This window comes from Phymastichus coffea, unplaced genomic scaffold, assembly GCF_024137745.1.
Source record: "Phymastichus coffea isolate CEN01 unplaced genomic scaffold, Cenicafe_Pcof_1.1 PCOF00001, whole genome shotgun sequence".
Lineage (NCBI taxonomy): Eukaryota > Metazoa > Arthropoda > Insecta > Hymenoptera > Eulophidae > Phymastichus > Phymastichus coffea.
Genome location: NW_026706812.1, coordinates 784,164 through 799,137, shown reverse-complemented (window position 1 = coordinate 799,137; position 14,974 = coordinate 784,164). Strand labels below are relative to the sequence as shown.

General features: G+C 40.5%; 1 protein-coding gene across 1 annotated transcript; it reads left to right on the top strand.

Annotated features, from left to right (window-relative positions):
- The first annotated feature begins 14,147 nt into the window (after positions 1 to 14,147).
- On the top strand, positions 14,148 to 14,648 carry LOC131675595 (uncharacterized). Its single transcript, XM_058954630.1, has one exon. It carries the CDS (start codon positions 14,148 to 14,150, stop codon positions 14,646 to 14,648), a length of 501 nt encoding a protein of 166 aa, XP_058810613.1.
- The last annotated feature ends 326 nt before the right edge of the window (positions 14,649 to 14,974 follow it).

The window sequence follows — 14,974 nt, the reverse complement described above, 5'->3', positions numbered from 1 at the left end:
ATTCTACAATGAGCTTCAACGAGATTGACTATAGGTAATTATTTGTTTTATTGTTTATAGAACATACTTTATATATTTTTTAATATTTGTTTATTTGTGCAGATTTGAGCAAGCGAGGCTGGATAGCTTCACGTCTCAATGGACATGCGCACACATACGACCAGCAGATCTTGCTGCGACCGGCTTTTATTATATGGGGCAGATCGATCAAGTGCGTTGTTTTGAATGTGGTATGGAAGTCTGTCGTTGGGAAGAAGGTGACGACTCTATGACGGAACATAAGCGCTGGGATGGTGGCTGCCTTTTCATTCGAAACAGAAGTTGCGGCAATGTGCCGATCGGATCGATCCCCGTACCGATACTTCCTCCTCCTCGAAGAAAAAGTAAAGATGTTTGTGGACCGTATAAGCTCGAGTATCGGGCAGCAACAGCGTGCGCAGCAACTAGCCCACCTTCGAGTACAGACGAGCCTGCGTTATCGTTATCGATTGAGAGTCTTATTACAAAGCTTTTTTCCGATTTACATTTGACGGAGAAATGTGCTTCGAAAACCATAGCAAATGCAACTGTTGCAACTTCACAGGCACGTGAATCTTCTTCTAGTGGAAAATTATTATATCGATGTGAACGAAAAGCAGCAGCAGCAGCAACAGCAGCAGCAAATGGAACGTTCCGGTATACCATACAAAGTGCACTACGTTTGGATAAAAGACTTATCTCGATTGATGTATCGACAGTTGTCATTTCGCAAATGTAAGTCGTACATATGCGATCGTTGCTTGCACTATTTTCTAATTGAAGAGAGATTGAAAACGCACGAGATCGACTGTAAAAATGTGAATATTTGTAAAATTGTGCTTCCCAGTGTCAAGGATAAATATTTACAATTTGAAAACTTTAAAAATGAGTCCGCGGTACCGTTCGTCGTGTACGCCGATTTTGAGAGTCTCTTGGAAGCAGTGTCCAACGACGAGCGGATCTATCAACGTCACAAACCGTACAGCTTTGGCTTCTTCGTCAAGTGTAGCTACGATGACTCTCTTTTGCGTTATCGAAGCTACAGACAGAAAACCGCCGATGACGTTGGTCCGGCCAAGTGGTTCGTTCGCAATCTTCACGATTTGGCCAAGTATCTGCAAGAGTTGTACAGAAGCCCGCAGCCTATGGAAAATTTAACGTTCCAAGAGACATTTAGCTTTCTTCGTGCTACGCTATGTCATATATGTAATAGGCCTTTTGTCGAGAATAAAAAAAAAAAGAAAGAAAAGTTCGCGATCATTGTCACTTTACTGGAAAGTATCGTGGAGCTGCTCACAGCACGTGTAACATTGCTTATCAAGAATCGCGAACTATACCCGTTTTTTTTCACAATCTCAGCGGATAGGATACGCATCTATTTATCCGGGACATCGCGAACGAATTTCCCGGTCGAGTGAGGAACCTCAAACCAAGGAAAAATACATATCTTTTACGAAGTACGTGGAAGGTACCGATATAAAGCTGCGTTTCGTCGATTCGTTTCGATTTATGACGTCTTCGCTCGACAAACTATCGTCGACTTGGAAAAACACGATATTCTAGAGCGCCATTTACAGCAAGATGACGGATACACACTGCCGCAGATTGCCCTACTCAAGAGAATAGGTGTATTTCCGTATGACTATGTGTCGTCGTTTACAAAACTCGAGGAGACGACGACGCTTCCACGAAAGCAAGATTTTTACAGCAGTCTGTACGATTCGGATATCAGCGACGAGGAGTACAGTCACGCGGAGAACGTTTGGAGAACGTTCGACATCGCCGATCTCGGCAACTATTCGGCTTTGTATCTCAAGACGGACGTTCTCTTGTTGGCCGAAGTTTTTGAAAATTTCAGAGCCAAGTGTCGAACGGCGTATCGTTTGGATCCGGCCTACTACTATACGACGCCCGGATTGAGTTGGGACGCCATGTTGAAGTATACGGGTGTAAGGTTGGAGCTCTTGACGGATATCGACATGCTCATGTTTGTCGAGCGCGGCATTCGCGGTGGAGTTAGCCAGTGTTGTAATAGGTACGCTGTCGCGAACAATCCATACATGGACGACGACAACGACGACAACAACTACGATCCACAGAAAGATGACAAATATTTGATGTAGTTTGACGTCAATAACCTTTACGGTTGGAGTATGACCGAGCCACTTCCACTCGGCGATTTCGAATGGTGCGACATTGACGCCGCCGCCAACTTTTCCTTCGATATTCCCGATGACTTAGCCTTCGGTTACATACTCGAGGTGGATTTGGAGTATCCAGAAGAAATTCACGAAGAAGACGACGAACTGGTGGCGATTCAACTGTTGCGTACGGTAATCACCGTGAGAAAACCCATTTACATAGGTCTCGCTGTTCTCGACTTGTCCAAGACGCTCGTGTATCGATTCCACTACGACTACATGCGCGGTGCCGCCGTTGGCGGGGAGCGTTGCAAGCTTCTGTACACCGACACGGACAGTCTCGTGTATGAGATCACCAATGTAGACATGTACGAGGTCATGCGTCGTGATATTCGCGAATTCGATACGTCGGATTTTCCAGAGCTTCGCGATTCCCAGAGTCAATAAGAGGGTGGTCGGAAAGATGAAGGACGAGAACGCCGGAATGATCATGCTCGAGTTCGTGGGACTCAGAAGCAAAATGTACAGCGTGAGAGTTCGGAATAGAGATGCGATAAAGAAGGCAAAGGGGATTAAGAATTGGGTGCTGAATACCACGATTACGTTCGCTGACTATGTCAAATGTCTCCGAGAAAATGTGATTTGAGCCGACAGCAAAAGTCCATCAGATCGAGTCATCATCAGTTGTAAAGCGAGAGACAAACAAAGATCACGCTCAGCGCGCACGACGATAAACGCTTCTTGCTGCCCGGAACCACCGATACGCTTCCTTGGGTCCATTACGGCATTCCATTGGTGGAGAGGGAGGGGCAGATAGAGGCGTTGGGAATGATCGCAGTCGAGCCAACAGTTGCTGCTGCCGCCGCTGATGCCGCGGCCGCCATCGCCGCCGCCGCCGCCACCACCACCACCACTACCATCGAGACGCCAGCCGACGCCGTCGAGCCGCCGGCCGACGCCGCCGCCACCGCTGCCGAGTCGCCGTCGCCAAAAAGAGCGGAGTAGGGGACGGGTTATATCAATCGACACCCGAGGCTTCGCAGCTCATTCTCATCGAGACAAAGTTACCAGCAACGTTGACGACGAGTAGCGAGCAGCAGCAGTAGCAGCAACAGTAGCAGTCTTCGAATTTCATTCTTAGTCAACTTGCACCGAGGAAAAGAAAGTTACTGGAAGCTCGGTTTGTCAATAAAATTAGAAAAAAATAAACAAATTACACGAGGTAATTGTGAATTTGTGTGTGTGTGTGTTTCAAGTCAACTGAGTTTAAACATCATTGTTATTTTCTACAGATGGATCTCGCGCAGCTGAATAATTTAGATTGTAATCATTTCAAACCAACTATGAAGATTCGTGAATTGGACACAGAATCCAAGTATATGATCACCAGACTCAAACAAGTTGAAACACGATACGGTGCAAAAATCGTAGCCGAAGTGAACGAGGAGTTTCAGCTGTTTCTACCAAACAAAGTATCGAGTGCACTGATCGTGAATGAAAAACTGTTCAACGATATGTCGGATTACGCTAATAAACTTAAATTATTTCTCAGCCATAAGGGTAATGGTTGTATAGAATTTACAACTGTATAAATATATGTATATCAATGTACGCATAACAAGAAAAAAAAAGAAGAAAATAAAGTTCCTTTATATTTTTTTCAAATCAAAATATGTGTGTGTGTTTATTTATTAATTCTTCAATCTACATAGTTTTTCTTTTTTTTCTCTACAATACGGTTCTATTTATCCAACTATTGTGCGAATCATCAAATCCTAACCACTTTACGAAAACTCGATTACCACGCCTCTTAATAACCTTTTCCACTAGATAGATGTCGGGATATTTGGTTTTCTGAAGTTCCTGTTCGTAGAAGCCACCTAGGATAGGCTTATTTTGGTAATCTTTCAAATGATAAGTAGTTGGATTTGTTGGTGCCACGCGCACAATTGTAAATATTTCCGTTAACCAATTTGGTGTAAATCCCTTTTCAAATATTTGCTTCGCTTTGCTCACTCTGACTTTGTCGCCAACTTTGAACTTTGGCTTTCTTCTTTCTCTTCTTCTTCCCGCGTATTATATAAATTTTTTTAAAACTTGAACTTGATTCGTCGCTGTAACTTGGATAGGTTTTATACCAATAGTTTTGTGTTTGCGATTATTGTAAGCAGCTGTGAGCTCTGGTAGTACGTCGAACCATTTGTAGTTCCCACGGAGACTAAACTTTTTCCACATAGCGTTCTTCAACGTGCGATTAAATCGTTCGCATATCGAAGCTTTGAGCGAACTATTGGTAGAATACAGATTGATATATTTTTTCACGAGAGCTTGAAAATCTGCATTGTAGAATTCCTTGCCTCTATCCGTATGAAGATTCTTTGGCCGTCTGCCTTTCGCTAAAATAGATTTCATTGCCGCTGTCACATCGCGACCGGTTTTCCTTTTCACTGGCACAGTCCACGCGTGCTTGGATAAATTATCAATTATCGTGAGAAGCCAATTATAGCCGCGATTTTGTCTAGAATAGGCCTGCATATCGACGAGATCGGCTTGCCACGTCTCATCGATACCTCGAACGTCGTACTTTCGTCTTGGATAATTACGTCTCGTTGGTTTGTGCAACTCCTCCACCACCGCTTCCATCTAATCGACTGTTTTCTAAATTTTCAAACTTGACATTATTCGTGGTAATTCCTAATTATCAAAGGATAATTGCATCCAAATCCTCAAGATCACTCCTTAATCGTGCGATCACGTCTCTCGTAGAATTGATTGCGATCTGAACGATGTTTTCCGCAGTTTCCCAACTTATAGCATCTTTAGCCTTCCGCGGAGGAGCAAGATTTTCCAATCTTTTATTCTCTAGATCGTAATGGTACTCGCTCGTGAGCTTGAACCCAATACCGGGCGGACCATGAAGACCGTGAACTCCTTGCTCTTTATATTTACGTCCGAATACGTCGACGTTCATTTTGATAATGCTCGAACGATAGGTGTGCTCTTAGTACATACGAGTATATATCCACCCTCGCGTAATTCTTCGATTATGGAATGAATTTCGTTGATGTGATTATTGATACCAGCTGATTGCTCAGCCAATAACAATCGAAGACGATCAACGAGCTCATTCGGATCATCCCAGTATACGTAATCCATAGAAGTATTGTTTCGAGCAATCTTATAGGTAGGCAAAGACGTATCAGTCGTCTGTAGCAGCCCTTCGCCTCCTTTTGTATTTTTTTTAGTCAAACCAAATAACGGACCAATTATGTTATTGAATTTATTACTATTGTGCGCTCGTATAGCCTCGTTTGGATTATTTTTCTTCCTATGAACATTAGAAATCTCCAGGATTTCTTTGTAGCTCTTGAGATCATTGGAAGTGATTAAACTTTGATCAGGTTGCTTTGCAACCAGTAACTCCATCAAACCCTGTGTTTTTGGATACTTGAAATCATCGACGTCTACGTTATCTTTGTCAAAAATCACCGTAGATTTACCAAGCGTGTATGATCCATTTCGTTCTTTACGTACTCCATAAATCAAGTCCACAAAATTCGAATCACTTTTATCCAATGCATTCGTGTACTTGTCGCCAGCTAAATGCTCATCCTCGCTCCGTTCGTCGGATAAACTGTTATAAAACTGTGTAGTATTGTGGGTGACAGTAGCATCGCTATTTCCGCCACTAGACTGAGTGGTTTCGTACTTGACGACATTATCAGCTGAATTAATTTCGTATTTTAATTTTTTTTTTGTTTAGAAATTTCGGCTTTTTAATAACTGTAACGGGAGTTTCGGGGGGAAGATTTTTTTTTTGTTCCTTCTCACTTATTATGACTTTAAGAGGATCGACTATTGGTTTGAATGTCTTATTCAAGACTTAGTCGGTATACTCTCGGTTATGCTTTATATTTATATTTTCGTCTTATCGCGTCTTGCGCTTTTACGAGTTGAGAAAGCACATGTTTTTCCCTTTGATGATCAGCCATGTTAACGCTTCGACGATCATCGAGAGACTGTGTACCGCATTACTATCGTGATATATTTATAACAAAACAATCAAAGCCCTTTCGATATCTTCCACAGTTTATAGCTCTGTCTTTGTCGATCACTAAAAACCCATATTTATCATCCAACCAGCATTTTGCACAAAGTTCTTTAAATTGATTGTAAGTCATATCTGAATTCACATGATCGTCGTATATATGTTTCATATTTGCTTCGTCTTGTTGAAAAATTGCCAATAAATTGACGTTATCTCTCACGAGATGCTTAGGAATACGCGCGTACGTTTGCGAGAGATAGAAACAGTCGACGCTCCTATGTCTGCCCATACAAAAGAAAGCGCGTACATTGTCCTGTTTCTCACAGGCGATGTCGTCGAGTATCATAATTGAATTAGGCAATGCATGGTCGGGATCGATCACGGATTCGTGCTCCTTGAACGGAAAATACTTCACTCCGTCTATCGGCTTTAACATCTCTTCCAATAATTTATACTTTGGCTGATCGAGCGATTTCGAGTACACGTAATCATTTTTGAATCTAACGCCATTGGGGTGAGTGATAAGCGCCAAAAGACTGTTGGTCTTGCCACAGTTGGACGGACCGCAAAAAATAGCTCTGATGCTATTCGGCAGTAAATCTCCGTGACGCTTTGGTTGCTTATCCTCCCGCACGATGACGTCAAAATTTTCTACGGAAAGTTTCACAGTTTGTTTCTTGAAATTCATACTCACGAGACAGAGTTCGAACGATACCTGACCACATGGCTATATATATACCTGCTTTTATAGTTTAAAAGGTTAGTCGTGTGTTGGACTTGGTCCAGGGATGATCATATGCAAACGTCAAAGAGTAAAGAAAGGACGAGGATTCGTCAATAATATCATTAATAAACTTCCATTTGAACTCCATATTCCAGTCTATCAATATTGCGGACCAGGAACTAAGTTACAGACACGTTTAGCTCGCGGCGATCCAGGAATCAATCCTCTCGACGCAGCTTGCAAGCAACACGATATAGCGTACTCGAAAAATCGAGAAAATATCCAAGCTAGAAATATCGCAGACAAAATTTTAGCTGAAAAAGCGATGAAAAGAGTCTTCGCTAAGGATTCTAGTTTTGATGAGAAAGCAGCTGCTTACGCTATATCTAACGCTATGAAATTAAAATCAAAGTTTGGTATGGGTCTCGCGAAGAGAAGAAAGAAAACCAAGACGAAACGACGCAAGAATACGAAAAAGTTAGTTAATTTGAAAAGCGTGATCAAAGCGGCCACATTCAAATAGTCCAAGGGTAAATGTTGGCGCAAAGTCATCGGTTCTGCTTTGAAAAAAGCTCGTACAACCGTTAAAAAAGCTGATGGAAAAGCAAACATCAATGTTCCACGAATTCTGCCAATATCAACTAAGCTTTACCCTTCCTCATACCACTTTTTGCAGGCTTGAGTGCAACTGGCACTCTAGCTGGTGGCACCGCGGGAATCGCAAAAGCCGTGAACGATGCAAAGTCTGCAAAACAGCAATTGGAAGAGAACAAGAGACACAACAAAACGATGGAGACCATTACTCTGGGAAAAGGCCTGTATCTCAAACCTTATAAAAAAGGCTATGGACTTTATCTCAAACCTTTTCTGGGATCAGGTTTGAAAAAAAAAAAGTTCGAAATAAATTTACCGGATAGAGCCCTCACAAATGCCGACTTGATGAAGTATGCAAAAGTTTTGAGTATACCAAATTTTCGCGGAGTCTTCATGAGAAATGACTTACCGAGTTCTGGACCATATTATCACGAATCAGCTATAGTCAATCTTGATGGCGTCGAAGGAACAGGAACGCACTGGGTGGCTTATCGCAAAATCGGAAAAAACGTCACATATTTCGATAGCTTTGGAGATCTTAGACCACCTATTGATTTAATGATGTATCTTGGCGATATCGAGATCAAATATAATACGAAACGATATCAAGATTTCAATTCTCACGTATGCGGTCATCTTTGCTTACAGTTTTTGTGCGAGGGTATAAAAGTAAAGGCAACGTGAAAATATCGGTAGTCATGTTCACACAGTCATGGAGGATTCGTTAACTCTGACGCTCTCGGGTAATTCTTCACTGTTGGAAGCGCACTATTTCCCACCAATCGAACTATCACAGCATAAACATTACAAGTTGGGCTTAGCCGAGTTTCTAACGTTCAACTCGATAACTAATATCGACGTACATAATAATAAATTTTACGTCGCATATCAAATTATCGACATACCTATCGGGACCTACGAGATCGACGACATTGATAAATTTCTTCGCAAATCTGTGCAGCGTCTCCGTACTGATAATAATAATAATATAATATTTAGTTTGAAACCAAACAACAACACCTTGCATTGTACAATCAAGTGTTCCGAACCTATCGATTTTCATCCGCAGAATTCTATCGGACGATTGTTGAGTTTTTCACAACGTACATTAGAGGCAAACGTTTCTCACAACTCTGATCTTCCCGTCAGTATTCTCAGAGTGAACGCTGTGAGAGTCGAGTGTAATATAACCGCTGGAGCTTACTTGAACGGAAACACCGTTCACGATATTCACGAATTTTTTCCAGCAGTACCGCCTGGATATAAAATTATTGAAATTCCCTCTCGCGTGATTTATCTTCCAGTTACGAAAAAGACTATAGATTATTTACAATTACGCATCGTCGATCAAGACGGAAATTTAATTAATTTTCGCGGTGAAGTTATAACCATCAGATTACACCTCAAAAGCGTATAATGGGAATTGTTTACGATTCAAAGAGTGGTAGGGACTATATAAGCATTGAAAAATGCAAACCCATCATCAGTCGTCGACTGAAATTGGAAACGTCAACACGACGAACTCCAGTCATCAATCGTCATCGGAAAGCGAAAGCTTTAACACGTCAAAGCATAAAGTTCCTAAAAAGTCTTGGGTTAAGAGTAGTTCCAGGTGGAAAATAAATTGCCTAATTTTTTCTTTTTGCTGCTGCTTTCAACGAAACAATGGAGAACATTCTAGATATACAGTCACCTATCGTCTTCAATGAATCTTTGGCTCATTACGAGATCCACGCTCATCAACCTTACACCAATTCATCGTTCAAAAATAGTGACGAGATTCGTATATCAATTCAACATCAAGACTTGTGCCTTTTACCATCTCGCAGCTCGTTACACATTTGTGGACGATTACGCAGCAACAATAATACTTTGTTAACGAATACTGATTTTGTTAATAATGCCATTTGTCACATCATTGAAGAAATTAGGTATGAGCTGAATGCTATAGAAATAGATAAATGTAAGAATGTTGGTCTCACAACCGTTATGAAGAACTGGTTATCTCTCACTCCAAGTCAAACCTTGACTGCCGAAAATGCCGGATGGATAAATACCTTAGAACAAGAGGACCGTAATATAACTAATGCGAATGGCGACTTTGACATTTTGATTCCTCTGAGCTTCATACTTGGATTCGCTGAGGACTATCGTAAAGTGCTAGTGAATATGAAACATGAATTAATTCTCGTAAGATCGAGTACTGATTTAAATGCAGTTTATCAAACGAAGAAGACCGTAGCCAACGTTGAAGCTTACGAATAATTCAAGATTAATGTAACACGTCTCGAATGGCTTATGCCCTATGTGACTGCATCGAATGCAAAGAAAATACGTCTACTCGACTTTCTAAAAAGCGAACGAAGTATTTCAATCAGTTTTCGTAGTTGGGAACTGTACGAATATCTAGCGCTGCCTGCGAACACAAATCACGTCTGGACAGTTAAAACGACAAATCAGTTGGAGAAACCACGCTACGTCATCTTAGCATTCCAAACCAATCGACAAAATGAACCAAACTCTAACGCTAGTATATTTGATCATTGTAACGTCAGAAATGTAAAACTGTACCTCAACTCTCAGTGCTATCTATACGGTAATCACAACATTGATTTCAGTAAAAACCAGTACGCAATGTTGTACGATATGTATGCTAATTTTCAAAACGTATACTACGTTAAGGATGCCGAACCGATGCTCAAAAAACTCGAATATAAAAATTACATGCCACTCGTAGTGATTGACTGTTCGAAACAAAATGAATCATTAAAGACTGCTCCAGTAGATGTGCGCTTGGAGTTCGAAACCAGAGAAAATATTCCCGAAGGAACTACAGCGTATTGTCTTATTCTACACAATCGCATCGTTCAGTATAATCCGATAAATGGAGATGTGAAGAAACTTATTTAGGAGAGGGGGAAGGGTATTAAAGAATTGACTCTTTCCTTAAGCAGCTCAGTAGTAGCTTTCTATCGCAATGGAGTACGTAGTGGATATGCAAGGCTTCATGATGCCTGGCAAAACTTATGTCGTGAAAGTTAGCGATACTCCCACTTAACTACAACGAAGAACCGCTCGTACGCTTGTTCAAACCTCCCTTTCCATGGCGAAGGCTAACGGAGAAATATAAGCGAGAAAATCTCTGGTTAGAACTCTACTATCATGGATTAACATGGAACTCTGGCGATTATAAATACGAAGAGCATAAATTCATCATCACAGATACACTCAAAGATGTCACAAAAATTTTTGTTTCCGGAGATTTGAAAAGAGTGGTTAGAACGATATGGCCTCAAAGTTTTCGATTTGAATGATTGGGGCTATTCGCCTTTCGAAAAATTAAAATTAGTTACCGTGTGCCCTAATCATAACGGCAAATACGTAACGACATGTGCACATCATAACGTTAAAATAATGAAAAAGTTTTATATTGATGGCTGTTGTATGGATTGGGAAGAGAGCGATGATGTCGTTGAAGGATTTCTACAGTGATTTTGTTTTTAAGTAAATACTTTGCAGAATAATATGTATTTTTTTAAGAACATGTAGAATAAGATATATTTTTTATCATTAAAAAAATTTTTGTTTCCATTGATACAAAAAAAATATTCTTTTATTTTTTATTAAACCATCCAAAAAAAGCGAAATTCTTCGCTGACTCTGACGATGACAGCAGCAGCAGTAGCAGTTCAACTTTTTATAATAAATTTTGTATTTTTTTATCAACAAAAAAAATTTATACAACATAGAATTTAGACAAAAAAATGTTTATTTATTAGTTGAGGTGGTGTACAATGATGACATGTATAAATATGATTATTTCTTCTTTTCGTTATTGAACTGATGATAGCCTTTTTGTTCAGGAACATTTTTAGTATTGCTCGAAAATTTGGAAATACTTTGTTTCCTTGTCGATGATTCTTTGTTCTTCTTTTCGTCCGGGTCTTCCTGTGGAAGACGAGAGTACTTTACTTTAGAGTAGCGATCCATTTTATGTGAATGCTGGTTGATGAAAGATTCGATAATTTTTACACTGTGCTATTTATAGTAGCTTACAACCACAAAGTCTACAAATAAAAGAAAGTAAGCAGGTACTTGCGCGTTTTTTCTATTAAACCATCTTCGGTAGATGAGACACGCATGCACGCACACACACGCGCGCCCGCGCGCACACATCGAACATAAAAAAATTATTATTCGTTATATACCAATTATAATTACTATATTTATTAAAATTTATTATCACTTGTATGTAATAGCGCTTGGACCCTCCCCAGCAGCAGCAGCAGCAGCCGTCGGCGCCGCCGCCGCCGCCGCCGCCGCCGCCGCCGCCACCCCCACATATCAATCGCGTGTGTAGCTAGTATACACAATACGGTATTGCCCGCGGTAACAGTGGCTGTAGCTCTAGCGGTAGAGCATCGGCCTGCGGATCCGGAGGACGCGCGTTCGATCCCCCGATCCGTCCGTTTTTTTCAGATAAATCTAAAAATTTTTAACACACGCGCACACATGCGCACACACACAATAAAAAAAATCAAAACGCGTAACACATAACGCGCGCGCAGTGCATAGGAATCAAATCAGCGGGAGAAGGGGAAGTGCTGCAGAGAACGCACGCCACATCAGATCAAGCCACATCAGATCAATTCAGTAGGGGAGGGGGAGTGCGTAGAACGCACCGGTATAACTCAGTAGGAGGAGGGGGAGGTGATGCGCGCATAGGAATCAAATCAGTGGGAGAGGGGGAAGTGCTGTAGAGAACGCACACTACATCAGATCAAGCCACATCAGATCAACTCAGTAGGGGAGGGGGAGTGCGTAGAACGCACCGGTATAACTCAGTAGGAGGAGGGAGAGGTGACGCGCGCATAGGAATCAAATCAGTAGGAGAGGGGGACGAACGCACGCCACATCAGATCAACTTAGTACGGGAGGGGGGGAGTGCGTAGAACGCACCGGTATAACTCAGTAGGAGGGGGGGGGGGGGAGTCGCCAGCGCACGGGCCGATCGGGAGGGGGGAGGTGAGGTGAACATGCACACGCTTCAACTCAGTGAGCTGATACCCCTCTGAGTTGAGGCCCCTCCCGTTTACCTACTCACGAGTTCAACCAATATTTTCAGTAATTAAATTTTGACTTGGATTGAGTGATAACCAGTTCATCATAAGACTTGTCAAGCCAACATTTTTTGCTTTATTTATTTCAATAGCATTGATCTCGTATCGTATTTCCTCGAACTAATGACATAACATTATTAACTAGCTTAGTTTTAAATGCTACATTTCCATTTTCCTGAGTTTATCTGCTTCAAATATGAATCATATTGCGATATGGAAGTATGAATAAATTTTGATGCTGAATTGAGATACGAACTTAATCACTATTATTGAATATTATTGAAATGTGATAATGAATAAGGTTGATGCACATGAACTTCGTAAAGAGCTATTGACTCATCGAAAGCGACACCTGAATGAATATTTAGAATTTAGTCCATTTTGTTGTAAGCAACACACGGTATACGGTCAAAATGTCGACACTATAAAGTCCACACCTAAAAAGTCCACAACTATTCAATGCCCAAAAAGTCCACAACTATTTAATGCCCAAAAAGTCCACAATTAAAAAATTAGAATAGTCCACAATAAACATATAATCATATTCCATCTGTAGAATGTTTTGTTTTTTTTTTATAACCTTTCTTCATTGACTTCGAGACAGTTTTTTTTTCATTTCAAGACAGTTTTTTTTTCGTTTCGGCGCGTGAAAATTTTTGTGAAAAATGGTAGTTAGTACACTAGAGATTATTAAAAAAGGACGTAATGTTTATGGACACCTTGAAGGATTTTTATACACCGGATCACATTCAAGAGGTGACATTAAATATTGGAAGTGTTCAAGCCCGCTTACCAGAGCTTGAGAATATTAAGAAAACCGTTCGGAGGGAACGTGTGAGAGACTTGCCGCTTAACCCTACTAATATACAAGATTTACAAGGTAAACTTGATTGTATTCAAGTACATAAGCTCTTTATATTAACATATTCATTTATATATTCATTAGGTTTACCTGATAAATTTATATAAAAACTAACGTCGGTGAAAATTTTCTAATTTATGACTCTTACGAAGACGAAAATTATAATTTGGGATGCGGCCGAACAATAGTATTTGCTACACGTGAAAATTTGCGATTGCTTTTCACATCGGATATATGGTACTTGGACGGTACGTTTCAAACGGTACCTTCCATTTTTTTCCAACTGTTCGCAATAATGGGTTCTGTCGTGCAAAAGTGTAAAGATATCGAACGAAAGATCGCCTTACCGTTCGTCTATGCGCTCTTAGAAAGTAAAAAAGAAGAAGCTTATTCAAAAAATATAGAAGTTACATTAAACTTTGCTGAAACTGCTGGCATTCAAATACGACACCCTCAGCATGTCATAACTGATTTTGAGCTTGCGATTATTAATGCTATAAAAACCCATTTGAGTGAAGATATCATAAGACTCTGTTTGTTTCACCTTTGTCAAAGCGTCTATCGCCAAATACAAGCAGAAGGTCTTCAGCAATAATACGGAGACCCAAACGATAACTCCATTCGAGAAGCTGCGCATAGCATGTGTGCCTTAGCTTTTGTGCCTCCGGAAGATGTACCCAATGTATTCGACATTTTTCATAATGAAGTACCTGAAGAATTTATCCCTATTTCAACCTATTTTGAAGTTAATTACATAAGAGGCATACGAGCGATTGGTAGACGAAATGCAGTGAAGGTACGATGCCCACCGGCCCTCTGGAACCAATACGACTCTGTTCTTCACGGAGTAGCTCGCACTAATAATGCTACAGAAGGCTGGCATAATCGCTTCCAGATACTAGTCGGACGAAGTCACTCGAGCCTTTACAGTTTTCTAACCGAATTGCAGAAAGAACAAGCAGACGTTGAATACATGCTACGTGAATTGAATTTGGGAAAGAAAGCAAAAAATGTACCTAATGAAAAGTTCCTTCGTGTGGAAGAGCGTATTATTACAATTGTTGAAAATTATCAAGATTATGTTGATGAAGATAGAGAATTGGCATACTTGAACACTATTGGATACCACCTTCACATGTGATATTTAACATTGAATAAATTATATTTTTCATTTTTATGTGGACTTTTATTTTTTGGATTCTCATGTTTTGGACTTTTTAATTTGTGGACATCTTGATGTGGATTTTTTTTTGTGGACATTTTGTCCGGTAATCATGACGAGTAAACAACATGGATTTCAAAGAACAGCCTCTTAAGCTTCAAGTTATTAATTTCGATAGAGTGGTAGAGACGGAAAAACAAGAAAAAAGACATGATGAACTATTGCCTAATAGTATCCGTGCCGTTTTCTGTGGACCTAGTAACCGTGGAAAAACTAATTGTTTATTAACATTAATCACTCATCCT

What these genes read in the sequence shown, in the direction of transcription:
- LOC131675595 (XM_058954630.1), top strand. Translation starts at nt 14,148, where the DNA reads ATGTGTGCCTTAGCTTTTGTGCCTCCGGAAGATGTACCCAATGTATTC.